The sequence below is a fragment of the Sphaerulina musiva genome (assembly GCF_000320565.1).
Source record: "Sphaerulina musiva SO2202 unplaced genomic scaffold SEPMUscaffold_6, whole genome shotgun sequence".
Lineage (NCBI taxonomy): Eukaryota > Fungi > Ascomycota > Dothideomycetes > Mycosphaerellales > Mycosphaerellaceae > Sphaerulina > Sphaerulina musiva.
The window spans coordinates 356,893-375,894 of record NW_016017388.1 but is presented as its reverse complement, the minus strand read 5'-3'; the positions used below and the strand labels follow the sequence as shown (position 1 = coordinate 375,894).

The 19,002-nt window shown below is 51.6% G+C and overlaps 8 protein-coding genes across 8 annotated transcripts; 4 read left to right on the top strand and 4 right to left on the bottom strand.

Moving 5' to 3' along the window:
- The first annotated feature begins 118 nt into the window (after positions 1–118).
- On the top strand, positions 119–1,983 carry SEPMUDRAFT_86898 (DUF1183-domain-containing protein). The gene is made up of 2 exons (XM_016910426.1): positions 119–575; positions 635–1,983. The coding sequence occupies exons 1-2, from the start codon at positions 215–217 to the stop codon at positions 1,186–1,188; spliced, it is 915 nt and encodes a 304-aa protein (XP_016759856.1). The 5' UTR covers positions 119–214; the 3' UTR covers positions 1,189–1,983.
- A 316-nt stretch (positions 1,984–2,299) lies between these two features.
- Positions 2,300–3,575, top strand: SEPMUDRAFT_149634 (uncharacterized protein). The gene is made up of 2 exons (XM_016905679.1): positions 2,300–2,681; positions 2,752–3,575. Exons 1-2 carry the CDS (start codon positions 2,613–2,615, stop codon positions 3,034–3,036), a joined length of 354 nt encoding a protein of 117 aa, XP_016759855.1. The 5' UTR covers positions 2,300–2,612; the 3' UTR covers positions 3,037–3,575.
- Positions 3,576–3,686: 111 nt separating this feature from the next.
- On the bottom strand, positions 3,687–5,268 carry SEPMUDRAFT_149633 (RNA polymerase I associated factor, A49-like protein). Its single transcript, XM_016905678.1, has 2 exons — positions 4,642–5,268; positions 3,687–4,573 (listed from the first exon to the last, which is right to left on the bottom strand). The coding sequence occupies exons 1-2, from the start codon at positions 5,225–5,227 to the stop codon at positions 3,834–3,836; spliced, it is 1,326 nt and encodes a 441-aa protein (XP_016759854.1). The 5' UTR covers positions 5,228–5,268; the 3' UTR covers positions 3,687–3,833.
- Positions 5,269–5,939: 671 nt separating this feature from the next.
- Positions 5,940–6,353, bottom strand: SEPMUDRAFT_117706 (uncharacterized protein; the record flags this gene model as incomplete). Its single annotated transcript, XM_016901365.1, has 1 exon — positions 5,940–6,353. The coding sequence occupies one exon, from the start codon at positions 6,351–6,353 to the stop codon at positions 5,940–5,942; it is 414 nt and encodes a 137-aa protein (XP_016759853.1).
- A 2,299-nt stretch (positions 6,354–8,652) lies between these two features.
- Positions 8,653–11,814, top strand: SEPMUDRAFT_164126 (Dynamin_N-domain-containing protein). Its single transcript, XM_016908096.1, has 3 exons — positions 8,653–9,301; positions 9,363–9,971; positions 10,023–11,814. Exons 1-3 carry the CDS (start codon positions 8,939–8,941, stop codon positions 11,256–11,258), a joined length of 2,208 nt encoding a protein of 735 aa, XP_016759852.1. The 5' UTR covers positions 8,653–8,938; the 3' UTR covers positions 11,259–11,814.
- A 224-nt stretch (positions 11,815–12,038) lies between these two features.
- On the bottom strand, positions 12,039–15,586 carry SEPMUDRAFT_126177 (delta-aminolevulinic acid synthase). The gene is made up of 2 exons (XM_016902041.1): positions 12,551–15,586; positions 12,039–12,434 (listed from the first exon to the last, which is right to left on the bottom strand). The coding sequence occupies exon 1, from the start codon at positions 15,518–15,520 to the stop codon at positions 13,631–13,633; it is 1,890 nt and encodes a 629-aa protein (XP_016759850.1). The 5' UTR covers positions 15,521–15,586; the 3' UTR covers positions 12,039–12,434; positions 12,551–13,630.
- SEPMUDRAFT_86888 (uncharacterized protein) lies at positions 12,039–15,586 on the top strand. Its single transcript, XM_016910425.1, has 2 exons — positions 12,039–12,440; positions 12,557–15,586. The coding sequence occupies exons 1-2, from the start codon at positions 12,186–12,188 to the stop codon at positions 13,145–13,147; spliced, it is 846 nt and encodes a 281-aa protein (XP_016759851.1). The 5' UTR covers positions 12,039–12,185; the 3' UTR covers positions 13,148–15,586.
- Positions 15,587–16,483: 897 nt separating this feature from the next.
- SEPMUDRAFT_133731 (uncharacterized protein) lies at positions 16,484–18,996 on the bottom strand (the record flags this gene model as incomplete). The annotated part of the gene is made up of 2 exons (XM_016902581.1): positions 16,484–18,628; positions 18,814–18,996. 2 exons carry the CDS (start codon positions 18,994–18,996, stop codon positions 16,484–16,486), a joined length of 2,328 nt encoding a protein of 775 aa, XP_016759849.1.
- Positions 18,997–19,002: the final 6 nt, after the last annotated feature.

Here is a 19,002-nt window from a genome sequence, read left to right as displayed (position 1 = left end):
GGTAGACACGCCTTCATATCCACTCATCGCCTTGTGCTACTATACGCTACTTTCCTGGCGACGACGCCACACCAGCTTCGAAATGCACTTCACCAGCCTCATCTTGACAGGACTATCTATATGTGCCTCATCAGCACTAGCCCGCGGCTCAAACAAGAACAAAGATGCCGTCCTCCTATCGACCGTCAAGGCATTGACTCTCCGTGATGGCGCCATGACGACCCATCGTCGCGTGGAAGCAATACCACAGCTCTCATGTGTGGGAGGAAACGCGAAAGGACTTTACAACGTTGACCGTATGCGATGTACGAATTCGGGACACGAGTACGATACCGAAGACATTCAATGGACATGCAAAGCCGACTTGCCTGTGGAATTCAAGCTCGGTGGTACAGATGTCATCTGTGAAGGCTACGACTCTCCTGACGATCCCTATGTTCTCAAGGGATCCTGTGCTGTCGAATATCGGCTGATCCTCACTCCGGCTGGCGAGGAGAAGTATGGTTTGCCGAAATCAGGCTGGTTCTCTGGCTCGCAACGTGTTAAGCCTGGCGAACAAGCTGGCTACAGTGACAGTATGTATATCAAGGGTACCGTAGCTCAAAGTCGCAACTACCGTGCTAACCTGATCTAGGCAGTGAAACAGTAGCCACTTATATATTCTGGATTTTCTTTCTGGGGGTTCTCGGCGTCATCATCTGGAGCGTTTGGACTGGAGGCGGCAACAACAATGGTGCTCGACGACCACGCATACCTCGGAACGGAGGCGGAGCAGGATACGGTGGCTTCGACGACGATGACAACAACGATCCCCCTCCACCGTATACGCCACGAACCCCAAGATCGAAGTCGACACGAAGTACATCAGGCAGCACAGGCGGCAACGCATGGCAACCGGGCTTTTGGTCCGGTACAGCGGCCGGCGCAGCTGCAGCTTATGCTGCGAATCAGTGGGCTAATCGCAGCAACAGGACTCAGCAACCACCACCACCACAAGCTGGACCTTCCAACTGGTTTGGAGGTGGAAGAAGGCAACAGCAATACGCTGCACCCCAGCCAGAGCCGTCAGGTTGGTTCGGCGGAGGTGGCAGAAGTCCGAGCTTCGGGGCCGGTCCTTCGAGCTCCTCACCAGCGCCTAGTACGAGTCGTTACGAGTCTTCTGGATTTGGAGGTACAAGACGGCGTTGAACAGTCTGCTGTCCTAGACCCCATGTGACCGAAGTCCCACTTCAGCTGCAGGAATACGCGGGGCTGCTCTGAACTTCTGGAGACTGGGTACATGTCATCTGGATTGTAGCAGATATAGCTCCACTGATCATCGCCAAACGTGATTTACGTACACAGAATGAAGCTGAAGTGGCGTCCAAGCACGCGCGAATCGCAGCACTACTCACAAACGAATCGAGGACACCAGATGCTAAGACTTTTCGAGAGGCGTCTTGCATAAAGACACCCAGTGGGTCATAGTCTGACGATAGAAGGTGTGGGAGGGCAGCGTCTCTCAGTTTGTTCGATAAAGGACCGAAGATGAAAGCGACAGAGCTCCAAACCAGGGAAGAGGTCCAAACCTAAAACTTGGTTTCGAAAACTTCGTAAAGCCGACGAATGAAGCAAACATGAGTGAGCTTGGTGCATAGCCACTATCGCTTCCGGCTCGTACTGGTCCGCCCCGCCGTCCGTGGCTATAACAGCGCTGCTTATATATCAACCAGATTCAATCGTACGGAGCGACGCTGCTGTACGGTCTGACGCACGCTCTTGATATTGAATGCCTGATCGGACAACGCACGTCCAGCTGTTATCTATCACCTATCGTACGATGGAGTTTTCATCAAGTGTACCAAAAGCTACAGCTGACCACACCTGTTAATGCCTACCTCCTAGGAGGAATGCCTAATCGTCTGCACAACTATAGGGCACAAGTTTGAATGTGGTACTATTTACCCATCAAAGGCCACATGGACGTCGCAAACATCAAAGAACCTGCTGTTCGCAACAAAGAGGCAACTGCACATGGCTAGAAAGGCGATTCCATGTTTTTTCCACGCGACTCATGCACCCATGGAGGATCTACAAGCCTACAGTAGCAAATGCTCACCGACACCCTTGAACTTTCCCAGCCGGGCTATCGGCCTACTCGACCCTATCACTTGGGGTCCCTCGGCGTGACTCAATTTAGAACGCAGCTTGTACAACTTTGGTGTAGATCATCCCTCGGTCAAGCCCTCATTGGCTGCTGCGACACACTCTTGTGACGAAACGGGACTGATGCGATGCTACCGTACTTTCGTCGACCCATGGCAATGCCCTCCGATGTTACTGCTCTGGTGTGCATGGCGAGAGCTAAAACTACAGAGCGGTAAGACACGAACGTGCCACCGGAAAGAGGCAAGAAATCTGCGTTCGTGACCTCGTTGCAAGCAGGAGGTGGTTTTTGCATAAGAGGAATGGGGAGGGTGCTGGTTTTTTTTTTCTCTTGTGAAAAAGCATTTCCAATACGCTCGACAGTTTCTTCTTGCTTTCTTCCTCTGTCCATCAACACTTGAGGACTTGACATTGAAAACATATAGAAGACCAACAATCTTGCTGCTTCATCGCTCAAATCCATCAACATGAAGTCTACATTCTTCGCAGCAGTTGCCTTTGCAGCTCTTTCAATGGCAGCACCAATCACCAAACGAGTATGTTGCATCCATCCCTCTCTACTCCACCCGTAAAAAAAGAATAACAAAAAACTAACCAACAAAACAGCAATGCTACATCGACGCCAACGGAGTCCAAAAATGCGTCTCTACTCCACCTCAATGCACTTCCCATCCAGACGGCACCATCACCTGCATCTCCCAAGGCTCCTCTTCCTCTTCCGAAGCAGAAAAAGAAGCAGAAGAAGCAGCAACCGAAAACTCAACCCTTCCTCCTACTTATTCTTCTCCTCCAACAAAAAGACAATGCTACATCAACAAATCCGGTCAACAGACTTGCGTGAAAAATCCTACGTGTACGACACGCGAGGATGGGACGGTGGTTTGTGTTTGATTGAATGGATGGATGCGTGGATGGATGGGTGGAGCTAGGCTACTTTAAGGGAGAAATGGGGAAAGAAAAAAGGGGAAAAAGGGGAAAAGGGAAAAATGAAAGAGGGGGTTTTTGATGAATGACTGAATGGATTTAAAAAGTCGAGAAGAAGAAAGAAGAAAGAAGAAAGTCTCATTGCATAGATAAGAAATTCAGGGGCCGAGGAAGAAAGAGAGACATGAAATGCTACCTATCATGGCGATATATTTCAAACATACACAAGGAAGAAGAAGAAGAATGATGATGATGACGGGGGAATGGAGGAGCATAACACAAAAAAAAACTGCAAGCATACCTACAATTGCAGAAGGGGGATTTTTGGGATGAGAGGTACAGTATTGGATGGAAATCTCGGTGATTTTTTTGGATCATACCTTGTGACTTGGGAGGGAATGGCCGGAGGGGAAGGCTTGATTGATTGATTGATTGATTGATTGATTGATTGGATCGAGTCGTAATGATGATGATGATGAGATACGATGATATACGATAATGATATGAAAAAAGGGGTTTGGGCCATGCGTACATTGACGCCTACATAATATAAGTAAGGTAGGTAGGTAGGTAGACATCAATGATAAGTTCGCATAGAAATCGCTAGTGTTTTATTTAATGAGCAAGTGACAAGACGGTGAGAGATCAGGTCCGCATTCCGATGTCTAGGTGGCGGGCAGAGAGGCAGATAGGTTTGACTGACATCACCTAGTAGCATATGTTGTTTGTGAAAGTCTGCGTAGGGGTTTGGGCTACCTGAAAAATCATGTCCTTCTGCCCATCCTCACTTTGGGAAACTCCAGAGGGATTTTCAATTTGGCCATTCTGGTGGCTGCCGCCTGTGCCTTGGTCATATTCCTCCTCGTTCTTTCAGACTCTGTAATCTTGTGAATGCGCGCACCAAGCTCCATGAAGTACTGGCTGAGCTCCTTCAAGTCGAGCTTCATGTCCTCCTTTAGATGCCAGACATCAGTCTCCCAGTGGTCCGCAAACAATGCTAGGGCGCAGATATGCGTTGACAAGTTGTCCATCTGCCACTTCCCGAGCTCTCCTCCTGTGTCGTTGGTGAAACGTCTTCGTACGCTGTCGACGAGCTCTGTCGGCCATCTACTCGGCGGAAGTTTCTTTAGCATCGCCTCTTTCTTAGGTAGTTTCTTTGGCCCTCGGCCTCCTCCAGTCGCAAGATCTCTGAACTCCAACAGCAGAGTGAGATACTTCAGAGCCTTCAAGCGCAGCGTGACCTCGGCATTTGATTTGGCGAGGTACTGAAATCGTGACTGTGGAAATTGGTGTTTGAAGCCGAGCTTACTGTCATCGTCAGCAGCATCTAACCAGTCCTTGAGCTTCACGAGTCGTGCATCGCTCGGCGGAATCAGAGTGTCGAAGGTGTAGACGTCTTCTGCATGTTCTGCGTCAAGCCGTGGCCAGGGTATAGGCTTGGACGCGAGGGCATCATTCTTCTGCTCTTTTTCAGAGAGCTTCGAAGCAAGTCCATCATTTGTTTCTGCTTGAGCATTAGCTGGGGTCCAGAGCACGATGTCGCATCCCGTTGGCACATGTTGAGCAATTTACCTCCAACAGACTCCAGAATAGCACGCTGAACATCTGTGATTTCGCCCTCGTTGCCAGCGATGGCATTGGTGCTCTTGCTATTGATCGCCTTCTTCGCTTTCTTCGTTCCAAACTCCTGGCCCAGCGCCTCTCGTTGCTGGCCTATCGTTCTTGCCCTCGGTGCTGCTTCATCTTCGGCTTCCGCTCGCAGCGTTGATCGCAGTCGAAGATGATGTGCAGGTGCGATCTGGAGCACCTTTCTGGCGGGATCGTATATGGCGACATAGTGGCTTAGTTGATCATCTATGGGGCTAGGCACTGCGGTGTAGTCCAGTCGAGGATGTTGCGACGATTGTAGTAGAAGATCGTGTGTAGCCGGCGTGATGTCGCCTTTCTCTGCCCTCTTGGAGCCCTCTCTCGGTTTTGCGTAGGCCTTGAATGGCACTGCGGGCGCTTGAATTCCGGAAGTACCCAATAGAACTGGATGAAGTCCAGTCTCGCCTGCGTGTGTGACCTTGATGTTGCCGCCCTCAATCGCCGCCTTCTTATTCGGTGTCTCCACCACGTTTGACTGCCTCTTCCGCTTCCTTTGCTCTTTTTCGGCCATGCTGGCGTTTGCTGCCGGTGACGCGGTGTTTTGACAGTGTCTGCGAAGCCAGAGTCTAGAAAGCTCAAAATTTGTCGAGCAAAGCGCGAGGGTAGGTAAAGAAGGTTTTGACGGAGCTCCAGGTCTGCCAAGCGGTCAAAACCCAAACCTGAGCCTGAAACCCTGAAGTGCAAATTTCTGGTGTTTGTTTACCGACATAGTTACGCCGAATGGCTACCTTGATTTCATACTGCTACCTTCTGTATTGCATTCCACTTCTACTACACCTCTGAGTGCGAAGAACGCTGTATTACCTGACCCCCACGGCATAAGGACGGAACAAGGGACTAGAATTGCCATGTGAGGGAAAGATACTGTTAGGCAAGTTGTCTGACGGTTTGGCTACCATCACTCTGCAGAATCTCGAATATGTCACCGTCGTGGTCGCCTCCATCTACATCTACACCCCCAAGCTCTCAGGCATCGCTGGACCCTACACGCACTACCAAGTAGCCTTGAAAGAATCCGATTCTATCGACAAAACCAGACCAGTCGAACGAAGGAAAGCCAGCTTGCCGAACCATTCACCGCATTTCCCATCGCGCCAATTTTCATCTAACAAATCCTCCAGATCCATTTGCCTTCTCCATCGAACCCAGGAGCCCGGACACCTCTGGTCCTCTGCCAGCTTGAAGGCATCGCATAACTGCGGCGTCGTGTAGTCTGGCTAACGCTAATATGGCATCTTGTACATTGTGGCGTGCTGAATGTAATGCGCAGGAAGTTGGCAGCAACCGTTGCCCGCTGGTAACTCGTAGGATCCGTCGTGCACCCAGTCAGCAAGGTCGCGCCAATAGGGTTCAATCTTGCAATAATCTTTGCGTATGCAAGCCTTATCGTTGCACCACATATGGATTCTATTATTTTCATCGATTTCGACCTTGGTGCCGTCCTTGTGCGCAAATAAGCGGTAAGTATGTTTGTCTCGACCCAGTTCCCAGCACTGGCAGCCGACTCCTCCAAATTGCATTTCGCCGCAGGGGCTGTTCGGAGCGCTGGGGTCAAACTTCGTGCAGGGGGGGCAGTCTTCTGCGTAGACATTGGTCCAGCATGCCATAAACGCGGCCACGAGAATTGTTGCTTTCATTTTTTCTTCTTTGCTGCTAGAGTCCTTCCTAACGATTTCGTTCAGAGAGCGGGGGACGGCGGGAGATCCAGATAAGGTACTTGTTGAACAGGTTGTCGAAGTGTAAAGATGAGATCGATGATTGTCAATTGAGTGGCTATCAATTGAGTGGCTATCAGCTTGTGCTATATACCCGTAGGATTGAGGCCTCAGGCCTCGAAGCCACCCCTTTTTACCTCACCTTCGGTTTGGAGGACCCTAATTATCAAGAAGAAGAGCCCTTTCACGGCAGATAATCGTCGTCTGTGCTCGCAGTATGGTATCGCCGTATCAGGTAGGTAGTAAGTCGAGCCTAGACACATGTTGCGGCGGGAAACTACTGGCCAGTACCTGATCACATTTGTTATAATCTGTTGGCTGACGATTTCCTACCTAAGGGTAGCTTGATTCTTGAACTAGCTCGCACAAGGGTGTGTAAAAGTTCGAGACTCAAACTGCAGGGTACCTAAAGTCCGAGACTCAAACAGCAGGGAAGATACGATGCGATTCAACAGATTCGCTCGTCTGTTATTCGCGGATCCCATGGTCTCCAAAATTTCGACACAACAACAGCAACAAAAAACCTCTCGAGTCTACATCACTACAGAGCAACACACGCGTATACATGGCCCTGAGACTCTGCCTTATTAATAAAGAGATCTCTTGTCAACGGTTATCTGACCTCTTGTATACCTAATACAGCCAAGAAGCCCAACAGCTAGACCTATATCTCTATAATCGACGTCTTCTTCGTCTACCGAGAGGCGTAAGTGCTGGATAAGGCAGTTGGGCCCGCATTGGGTTTCCCGCGATCGCGGACTTGCAGCTAAGAAACTTAATTGTAAATGCCGTAAGATACGAGCGGCGCGTTGAAGTGCTTGAGCCTTGAAGAAATGTGTAGCCGACTGTTTCAAGGCGCCCCAGACGAGTTCAAAATCAAGAACAGGGTACATAGTCCAGATTCTGCCAGGCTAGGTATGCAGTAGACTTGGAAGCGTTTACCGGCTCGGCACTGGTCAATCGTCAAGCCGACACCCTTACGATAGACACTCTCTATGTCTTCTCTAATAACGGACAATAAGTTGTTGGGTTTCTTTTTTCCCCTTCTTTTTCGAGCAGCTAGATGTCGTAGGAATCCAATTGTTCGCTCGAGTAGCTTTCTGAATCTGTCTTCTAGTACTAATGTCCTCTTAGAGAAGGTACCATATACGGCAGACAACACTAGCATGTTGCCAGATTTAATAGAGAATAGAAAAGCTGATGGATGATGACCGGAGGACGTTACGTTACTCGGAGGTACCTGTATGTACCTCCGAGGTAACGAGTAGTTTGATAGGTTGCCGAAGATAGGAATTGCATTCGCTTGCGCTAGCCCTGCGGAACGGGCCATGACTGAACCTACCACCCTGGATGCATATCTTTACGGAGGCACCTCCTGTTTCCATCTCACCTGTTCTCTTGAAACGAGAATGCTGGAGGAATGCTTTCGTGGTTTCATCGCCGCAAGGGCCATTGAATGTTCGAAATTGGGGGATCACACGGCGTGGTGAAATAACTTCTGGTGTGGCCGCCGGCCCGCCGCCGCCATCGAGCTGGATATGTGACTGTCTGATCAATTGTTTCCACGACCGGTCTCAGTAGGAGTAGGTACCCCTTTGAATTGGTTTCAGCTCCGCCAAGATAGGCATATCATGCATCGCGACACTGAAGGGGCTTTGAAGAATGGCGGGAGATCTCTCCCTAAATGGCGGGCGCCCCAAATATATACCCTACAGTATTTGCCTATCAGTAAGGTAGTGCAGATCGAGTAACGACAGCCAATTTCGTACGCCCGCGTACGTACGTGCGTGCGTACGTATAGGCGGGCGTGCGTATGTATATGTAAGGTATGTATATTTATTCTATTACTATCTTCATCTTCTTCCTACAGTAGGCATTGCCCTAGGCATATCCATATCCATATTCATCTCCTCCTCCTCCTCTTAAATACCTAGGTAGAGAGTGCTTTTTGTTAGGAATGTTCAGAGTAGAAGATCTCTTTGTGCTGAGAATTGGTTACGCAGGCTTGGCACCGGGGCGCCCGCCATTTATAAAAACCCTACTGAAGAGTGCACTGCAAAGAGATCTGGTTACGTGCAGCACGGTGCGGGAGATCTATTGACTCCGGCTATGGCAATACTTCGGCTTAGGGCATTTCCTTCAACACAAGGAGCAGATATGGCGGAAGCATTTATAAAGACAGCATAGCGCTACTTTCACATAAATGTTTATTCTTTTTGGTCCTGAATGCAGTTTGGGTGTGTTACCGGCTATACAATCACCTTCCGCTTATTGCTCTTGACTCCACTTCTTCGACCATGAAGATTCTATCCGGAAAGCTTGGCAATTGGCGTTTGCCCTACAAGTGAAGTGAATGAGCAGCGCAAAACATGCAGGTTCTTTTCGAAACGTCAGCAAACGCAGCTTTGTTCTTCGCCGCTACAAAACAGAACTTCAAGCTCAATTTTCTCTCATCCTTCTTCCACCTCAACAGGGACTTAGAATACGCCTGAGCGCTGCCATCACCCATGGCACCTACTAGTACCACCGCACTCGCGGACCCCCTCATGCTCGACAAAATCGACAAACTCTTCGCCTGCGGCGTTGGCGAAATTGTCGACCTCCCTCAGATCGTCGTTGTGGGCGATCAGTCGTCCGGCAAGTCAAGCGTTCTCGAAGGCCTTGTTGGCAAACCGCTGCCGCGCGATAGTGGCCTCTGCACTCGCTTTGCCACGCAAATTGTGTTTCGCCGCGCAAAGCTTCAGGGCATCGAGGTGTCCATCATCCCAGACAAAGACGCGGATCCGCAGCATGTGGCGAGAGTGAAGAAGTGGGCTAGGAAGGTGGAGGAGGAGTTAGATTCGAAGGTCTTCATCGAGATCATGGAGGAAGTGAGTGACCAGTGACTAAAGCGTGGCGGACAGATATCGGAGCTGACCCATGTGCGGGCAGGTCCATATCGAGATGGGATTGGCGGGTCACGGCGACGATGATGGAGTGAAGCGGCCAACGTTCTCAAACGACGTGCTGCGTCTGGAGATCTCGGGACCCAACGAAGAGCACTTTAGTGTCATCGACGTACCGGGAATCTTCAAGTCGAGGACTGAAGGAGTGACGACCAAGGCGGACATCACGCTGGTAAGGAACATGGTGCATGGGTACATGAACAACCCCCGCTCGGTCATTCTCGCCGTCGTTCCCGCGAATGTCGACGTAGCCACACAGGAGATCTTGGAGCTCGCTACCGAGGCAGACCCCGAAGGTGATCGTACGCTGGGTGTGCTCACAAAACCAGATCTTGTTGACAAAGGTGCCGAGAGCCAAGTTATGGATCTACTCGAAGGCCGCACGCGGGCGATGAAGCTGGGCTGGCACATAATCCGTAATCCTGGGCAGATGGAGATGTCCGCTAAGGACATGGATCGCAGCAGCTTAGAGAAAGTTTTCTTCCGCCATCAAGCACCATGGAACGAGCTGGAGAGGGATAAGGTCGGCATCGACACCCTGCGAGTTCGCCTCAAGGAGGTCATTTCGTCGTTGGTAAAAAAGGAGTTCCCAAAGGCAAGTTGTTCCTTCCGCACCATTTTCTTCCATCGCTAATATAAGGCCTAGGTCAAAAAAGAGACCAAGGACAGGCTCGAGATACGCCTGAAGCGGCTCGAACAGCTTGGTCCTGAGCGTACAGGTACGATCGAGCAGATAGCACACCTTACGAAGATGGCGACCCAATTCCAGCGCATTGTGACTCTGGCGCTCACCGCAAGCTATGGTGCCGACGAGGTCTTCGATGGCAATGATGACCTTCGCATCGCACCTACCATGATGGCTCGAATGAAGGCGTTCTCCGATGACATGGCCAGCCAAGGCCAGACGTATGCGTTCATGCAAGAAGGCTTAGGAGAGACCGAGAGCACCGGTATCGAAGGTGAAGATGAAGGGGAGACCGAGAGCACCGGTATCGAAGGTGAAGATGAAGGGGAGAAGGCCCGCATCCCAGCCCGGTGGTACTGCCACGGAGAAGAGCTCTTCGGAATCCAGTACTCTATCGAGTATCACAATGACAGCGTGCGAAGTCCAAAGACGCGCGGCATTAAGACCTGGCTCCGTGATATCTTCCTCGGCAATCGCGGCTTCGAGCTCGGAACTTTCAACGGCTCAATTCTTGCGACTGCGATGAAGAAACAGTCGGTGAATTGGCATAACCTCAGCCTCGGGTTTTTAAGCGATGTTATTGTTATAGCGCACAGGTTCATACTCGCTGCTCTCAAGGCTGTTTGCGGTGACAGCGAGATTCGTCTGGCTCTCGAAAGCACTCTCCTGGACGACCTGACGACGCGCTACGAGCAGGCGATCGCAAATGCCAAGTTCCTGCTTAAAGTCGAAAGCTGCGACACACCTACCACCCTGAACCACTATTTCAACGACAACTTGCAAAAGAGCCGCCAAAACAAAGCAACCGCAGGTTTGGACAGCAAAGCCATAGATATTTCACGACATCACCACTCCTGGAGCGCGATGGTGCCGCTCGCTGATGTTAAGAGGCAAGCCATCAACATGAGCAACGATGAGTACGCGATCTGCGAGATCCACGATATCCTCAAGTCGTACTACAAGGTCAGCCGCAAGACTTTCGTAGACAACATCTGCAAGCAGGCTGCGAGCCATTACCTTCTCCACAGCGAGACAAGCCCACTTGCATTGTTCTCGCCGATTTGGGTAAGTCAATTGTCGGCGGTCGAGCTTGAGGAGATTGCAGGAGAGGCAGCCGGGGTGAAGAGAGCGAGGTCCGTGCTGACGAAGGAGATCGAGAGCCTGAAGGCTGCCATGAAGATGTTGGCGAGGCATTGAGTGGCGTGAACATGATGAAATTGTCGAGAAGCTGGCTCGAAATTGACTAGACCTTTGCAGAACCTGTAGGCACATACTGCGCTTTGCGGCCAAGACGTGGCTGCGGAGGCCTCGGTGTTCGTCGATGTAGGCAGAAAGGTTTTGCAGGTCTATGCAGGACACTTCGTAGCTTGAACAATCAACTCGGAGTTCGAACGTCCGTTTCCTTACTCGTTCGCCATGACTTCCGTAGACAACAGGTACAAAACAGCGGCGAGTGACCTTGACGAGAGGGATCATCAATCAAGGCCGTCAAGCGCAGGCCAGCAACATGATGTTGAGCATGTCAAGACCTCGCCGTGTCCGTCTTCCTCTCCACGGCCCTTTTTATCATGCCTAACCTGCTCCCTGAGCGCCTTCGTGTACTCGTCCAGCAGAAACCCTCCATTCCCGCCTCTCCGTTTCCCGCCGTCTTGCCCGTCGCCCTCCACGCCGTGTCTCCTCACGACTCCTATCCTCGGATGTTTCTCTTCGAGAGTTGTAAGATCATTCAGGCTTCGAACAGGGTGAGAACGGGGAGGCAGAGCGATGTCGAATACATAGGTACAGTAGGTAGGTATGGAAGACAGTGTGTACCTACCTTAGGTGAAGATTACGTAATCCGGAAACCAAACAGCGGCCGTCGTCACTGCGCATCAAAAACATGGCAGGCGCGACCACAACGTTACATGTACAGTGAGCTGACGATGACCATGGAACAACATTTCCCTCATTACCTGCATCTGCATCTGCACTTGCACTGCTTTCTCAACACGTCCACTTTCTCATCATCTCCGTGAATCTCTGCCATCAAGGCGCTCGTCCGTCACCACGGCTTCTTCAGGCTCCGACAGAGAGCACAGCCGACCTCGAAAGCTGGAGATTCGACGAGCTCCACACCGAACCACCATGGCTGATCAACTCAAGACCGCCAGTGCTGGTGTGCAGGAGAAAGGGTCTGAAGCCACCGAAGGCACCCCATTAAATGGAATTCAAGAAAAGGCTCAGGCTGGTAGCGATAAAGTCCTCAGCTCCCTGGATGGCATCGCAAGCAAGATATTTACCAAGGGACAGAGTATGATTGATGCCATCTTTCCGCCAGAGAAGCGGGCAGCGTTCGTGGCTAGACTGCAGGACTTCATGCTTCGCAATCCAAAGCTATCGGTAAGTTCACCACATTACAACCTTGACGTCGACTGCTTGCGATGGTATCGGCCATGTCAACAATACCACGTAATGATGGTCCCGACATCCTGGAGCGAGCTAACAGACACCTATAGGCGTTCCTCGGAATGAACCTGGCTCTCACTGGAGTTCCACTCGGATTGTTTGTGCTCTTCACGCTATCAGTCTTCATCTTCGCTCTGGTCGTGGCTCTGATCATTGGGCTGCTCGCAGCAGTACTCTTCACTGCATTCATGGTCTGCATCGCACTGTTCTTCGTTCTACCAACAGTAATGTTCACGACCGGAGCTGCATGCTTTCTCTTTCTATGGGGCCTAGGAGGCTATCACCTCCTCAAATGGGCAAACGGAGACAGCCAAGGCGGCGAACCCAAGCAGGTTCCCGAAGGAAGTGCCATTGGTGACCACCTCGACAGACTCACAGGTGGCCGCCTGAGTGGTTTCATGGAAGGTGCGAGATCGCAGACTGCAAAGAAGGACCTCTCAGGCTACAATGACCGACACACAAAGCCCGCTAATACCTCGGAAAAATCTCATGACCACTCGGAACCTCAGAAAGAACTGACGGGAGCGACTACGAAAGTGACAGATGCCACTTCTGGCGTGCAGAGTACCGCCACCAATGCATTGAAACCAGCAGCATATGTCAAAGGTGGCCTCAAAGGCTCAACAGGACTGGGCATATAGAAAGACTCTTTTGCAAAATCACGGACATGTAATCTAGCAGGTTTGCGGGTGTCATCGTGATAATAGGGAATAGTAGTGGAGAACTGTAATTTTACCTATGAATCCCAATGTGCTCATGGAATACCAGGTATACGCTCGCGAAGATTACCTTGTATCCTAGATGGTTAAGAGAAGGGAATCTGCCAGAGACACTTGGACATGCGACGGCAAAACTAGCGCTGAAGTACGTGAAAATTGAAACGTGATTTGGAAAGTTTGTTTGTGGGCTCGAGGGCCACAAAGTTGTGACCCGAGCGGGTGTAAAAGGATTGTATTTGATGAAGATCAGCTTCACGAACAAACTGGTAACCTCATCGAAATAAGGAAGCACGAACTATCTTTTCAGAGGAATATCAACTTTCCCAGTGGGGTAAATCGTGGTCAAATGGCGAGCGCGCACGTGCAAGAAAGATAGGACAAATATCAGCAGCAGCGGCGGAGATTTCAAGCGGCAGCAGCAACAGCTTGCCTAGTCTCAGCGTTGGTAATGCTGAGCACGCGCTCCAAAACCCCGTGAGCACCCTCGCCAGACTTCAATTCCTTTGCAACCTCCTCGAGACCTAGCTGAGTATCGGTCCAGAGAGTCTCAACAGGCTTTGCGTCTTTGACGCCTACTCCAATAAAACCGCCCTCGGCAGCCCAGTCAGATGTACGCTTGATGTTGAGCTCGTTCCAGACGCTGTCCAGGGCTTGCACGAGATGGTCGCGGAACTCCTTGACGTGTCCTGGGGTAGGTGTGATGCGTAGACGTTCTTGCCCAACAGGCACTGTAGGATAGTTGATAGCTTGAACGTAGATTCGATGCTTCTCCAGAAGAAGATCCGAGGCTTTCTTTGCAACTTCGGCGTTTCCGACGAGAACGGGAATGATGTGGGACGGGTTTGGAATGACTGGGATATTCTTCGCATCGAGCGCGGCCTTAACAGCTCGGGTGTGGAGCTGCTGCAGTCTGCGATCTCCCTGGTACTCCATTTGATAGTTGATGGCGGTTTCAGCGCCTGCCATGGTGGCTGGAGGTAGCGAAGTCGTGAATATGAAACCCGGTGCCAAAGAACGAATGGTGTCAACCATCTTTGCAGATCCTGCGATGTAACCTCCAACACACCCGTAAGCCTTTCCGAGAGTTCCAGTGATGATATCGATGCGGTCCATGACAGTTCCTTTGGTGTTTCCACCGTTGGCATAAATGTCGTAGTCGAGGTGCTCAGCCACACCAGCACCGTTTGGCCCGTACATGCCGACAGCATGGACTTCATCCAAAAAGGTAATGGCACCGTACTTCTCAGCCAAGTCGCAGATCTCCTCGATCGGTCCAACGCTGCCGCACATGCTGTATACACTTTCGAAGGCGATAATCTTTGGCACATCTACAGGAAGGGATGCGAGCTTTCTCTCCAGATCTTCCACATCATTGTGCTTGAAAACAATCTTCTTCGCGCCAGAGTGGCGTATGCCCTGGATCATCGAAGCGTGGTTCATGCTGTCACTCAGAATGACGCAGTCCTTCATCTTGCTGCCCAATGTCGCAAGCGTAGCGTCGTTTGCAACATAACACGAAGAGAAGACCAATGCTGCCTCTTTAGCGTGCAACTTTGCACAAGTCGCTTCCAAGCTCATAGCGTGCTGGTTGTGACCAGAAATGTTTCTGGTGCCACCAGCGCCGGAACCGTACATGTCCAATGTCTCATGCATCTTCTTCAAAACTTGTGGGTTTCGCCCCATTCCAAGATAATCATTTGAGCACCAGACGTCCACTCGCTCTTCGCGGGATCCCATATGCGCTCGCGGGAATTCCTGAGCAAGTCGGTTGATATTGTTGAAGTAGCGGTACGACTTGTCTTTGTGCTTCTTTTCCAATTCACTGGTGTAAAATCCATCATAGTCGAATGGGGTTGTCTTCGGTGATGGTGGCGGAGTGGCGTATCGATCGGCGACGTGGTTGTGCTGAGTCTGCGAGACTGCAGCTGGAGCTGGATGGCGAGTGTACAGAGGACCGTCGGAGCGAACGCGAGTAGACTCCACTGCTCGAGCCTTGTTCTCAGCGGAGGTGTGCAAGTTGGCACGTGGGACCTTGGAGTGGTATGCACGAGAGCCACCAAATGCTCCGGCAAGAACGGTGTTGCCGAGCTGAGCGCTGCGGACGGACAGAGCCTTGCCCATGATTGGGCAGCGGCGAGCAATCGTCTGCAAGTTGCTCATGGCGCCGCCCCCGGGGGCAGTGGCAGTGGCAGTCGGCTGAATGCTCGTGCTGGTGCTGAGGGTGCGCAGCGTAGCGGGCGACGTCTTGTTCAAGAACGGGCACATGGCCCGCGACTTGACCATGAGGGCCTCCATTGTTCGCGGTGTGTATCTGTGTATTGCAAGAGCGGCGTGTGTATACGGTCCACGGGGAATGGCGAGAGAGAGAGGGGGAGAGAGAGAGAAATGGCGAAAGAGAGGGGGGGGAGAGGGAGAAAGATGTGTTAAAGTGGAAAAATCACCAACGAGAGGAGATTCGGAGAGGCGAGCGGCCGCCTCCCACTTTCAGTTCTAGATGCGCAGTGAGACCAAGCATTTCAATGCAGTGTGGGGAAGGTGCGGCTGGTGCGCCTTCCGTGGTCATTCAGCTTTGCGCCGTGTCTCATTGGTGCACGCCCTGCGACCTCTGCCTCGCATGGCAAAGACACTGTCGTTATTCTCCCTCCTACCTACTCCTAGCCAAAAGCATCTTCACCTCGCTCTAGCCGCATTAAACGCAAGATGTACCTGCCTGTCCTACACAGCAGGGAGAGCTTGACTAATGGGAAGCGTTCATTGGTGCTGTCGTGCTACCGGCATGTGCCTCGAGAACCTTCTTCCGACCTCGTCTCCCGTCGTTGAGTCGTTGCTTGTTTCTGAGAGGGGACTTGGTGGCGCTGCTGATGATCCGAGCGCCCGCAGCCTGTGTGAGGCCTCGGTCCATCCATCATCTCGACCCTACGTGTGGCAACTCCCTCTCCCTGGGAATTGCAGCTCGCTGGTCCTTTTGACCGGAGATGCTGTAAAGTCGTGCAACTTGGGTTCAGCTTCTGCGGCGTTTGTCAGCGAGCTGAATGGGCTGCGACGTCAATACCGTATAATAACAATGGGGCAGGCCGTCATCTCCCAGACCCATGTCGTACGTAGTTCTATATGTAGGGCTGAATGCCAGGATCTGAACGGAACGGCAAATCCAATTGCCGATCACTTTCACAAGACGATTACCAACCTGGAAGCCTGCACATCGACGACGTCAAAGGTATCGCACTGTGAAGGTACTGACAATGAATACATATCTACCTACTCCTCATCGTCCTCCTCCTCATCTTGATCGGAATCACCAACATGTATGGTCGGTATCTCAAAGTCGCTATCATCCTCCGAGTCGTCCGCAGTCGCAGTATGATAGGACCCCACAGTTGGTGCACTTGATGCCGGGACTACAGGGACTGCTAGTGCCTGTCTTGACACCACAACTTCCGCAAGACTACCCGTGGGCTGAGTCGATGTTGACAATCCCGGAGAGCGAGCCGCCTCGGGCGATGCTCGCAATCGCTTTGCTGAAAGATCCGCGACTTCATCCGTGGCTCTTCGTTTGCCAATTGCATTCTCTGATGCAAAGAGAGATTTTGCTGTCGTGGTGGTGCTGATGGAGGGCTCAAGAGAAGCGTTTTGACCCAGTGTGTCGAGGAGGTCAGTAGTTGGGTCCTCTTTCGCGGCCTCCACAGCTTCCTCGTCTTGACGAAGTCCACCCTCATCTTGATCGGCTCCCTCATCGTCACCCGCGCCGGCATCCTCGTCTTCTTCGTCTTCATCTTCATCCTCATCATCGTCAAATCTGCCGGACTGATTGGAGGACTTCTTGCCAATGACAGGAAGCCGTGGTCGCAGTAGAACCTCTACCTCGACCGTACGGCTGTACTCTCTGGCGAGTACAGGCAACAGGCTGGCAGGCGCACTCCCTGCGACCGACCGTTTTGCAGGTGGGTTCATGACGCTGGCCTGTAAGAGTGGATGATTACGAGTCAAAGCAGCCGTGCGGTCCACCAGCGCACGCAATTGCGACGGCAGCGCATCAATACGTAACAAGGCTGTGCGCAGAAGAGCCTGTGCAGCCCTTAAGAGCTCGTTCTGGCCTGCGTTATCACTCTGTAAGATTTGCCCGCCGGCCAGTCCCAGTTGTTGCTTGATGCCTCCTACTTGACCATTTGTTTTCGCATCAGGGCCAACCGCATCCTTTGCATCCGGCAGTAGGTCCAGACAGCACGATCTCAGAACTGAGGAGACCTCTCCCACTTCCGTTCGACCCATGGATGGTCCAGATATCTCGAAAATCGCCGAAAGTAGCTCATATATGGCAGAGCGGACTTGAGCATCGCTGCTCTCTGCATGGAACACATACATCACTTGATCAATGGCAATCTGACAACCACCCACACTAGTGCTGCTGAGTCGGCTGATCAGAGTCCTGCTGAGTTCAATCGATGCAACATGGATTCGAGGCAATACAGCGAAGAGTGCCTCGCGCTCCTCTTTGAGAACCTGGTTGTTGATCTTCACAAAGTCCTGCTTGCCATGATATGGCACAACTACGCCAAACAGTCGTGTCAACAGATCGCTGACTAAGCCAATGCGTACCGTCATTGTGGCGGATGTAGCAGTGGTCAGATGCGACTTCAGCAAGTTGAGTAAGGATACGACACGTTCGGCACCCGCATACACTCCTTTCCATGGCGCAAGGCCGACCGCATCCTCGCTCTCCACCTCAATGGTGCCACTGAGGACTCGTTGTGCAGACACGGAAGATTTCACACCGGCCACGGACTGCCAGTCTTCATGTACGGCGCGGAACACATGGTCACAAGTCGCGTGTACAGCTTCAACAGTACTCTTGAGCGTCTCCACCCACTTGTCGCTTCCGCCTTGCTTTGGGGCGCAATGATGCAGAAGCACCAGCAATCGCCGAGCAGCTTTTTGATGATCTTGACTGTACTGGCGCACCTGTGTGGGTATCGAGCCAGATGACAGGGCGGCAGTACAGATGCTTCGAATGTTGTTCTCGTTCTGTCGGAATATGGTCGGATGTTTTGGAATCAGAATAGCAAAGGCTTCGAGCACGGTTTGCAATTCGCCAGCCGAGCATCGCTTATTTTCAATGTTCGATATACAGGTTGGTATAAATGTAGTCAATGCAGGTGTAGTGATTTCACGTATCAGATTGGAGTAGCTCCACGTGAGCATAAATATTCGGGTCAGAGTGATTACGACCAGACTTCGTGTTGTTGGGGGGTCAGGGCGCTTGAGGATTCCCAGCAGATGCTTCACCCATGGATTTGACTTGCTGAGTACTTCGAGACCGCCGGCTTCAATGACCGCCTTGGTCAAGACTACGGCAGCCCATCGTCCTTCAACAGTCCTATCCTGTAGTAGCGTATTGAGCTGTGTCTGTGCGGTATAGCCGATTAGCACATGACTTTTTCTTGGCAGGAGGCAGCGATTTTGTAGAATGTGTATAGATCAGAAGGAAGGCAACGGAGATATCCACACGGTTTTGCGCTCTCGGTGGGTGTTTTGTTTTTTATCCAAATGCTTCATCATTATAGTGCGAGTAGGAAGAGGATGATGCATACCTTGAAGCGATGAACTGCTGTTGCTGCTTCCCCCGCGGCCTTCGAATCTGTCGAGATGGAGAGGATGTCTTTGCAGTTCCACAGAGCTCCGGCAATCTGTGGGATGATGGCAGGAAGCTGTTGGGTTGGAGTCGAAGTAAGACGATAGGTCAGAGCGCGCAAGGTCGCGGTCGACTGTGCCATCTGATT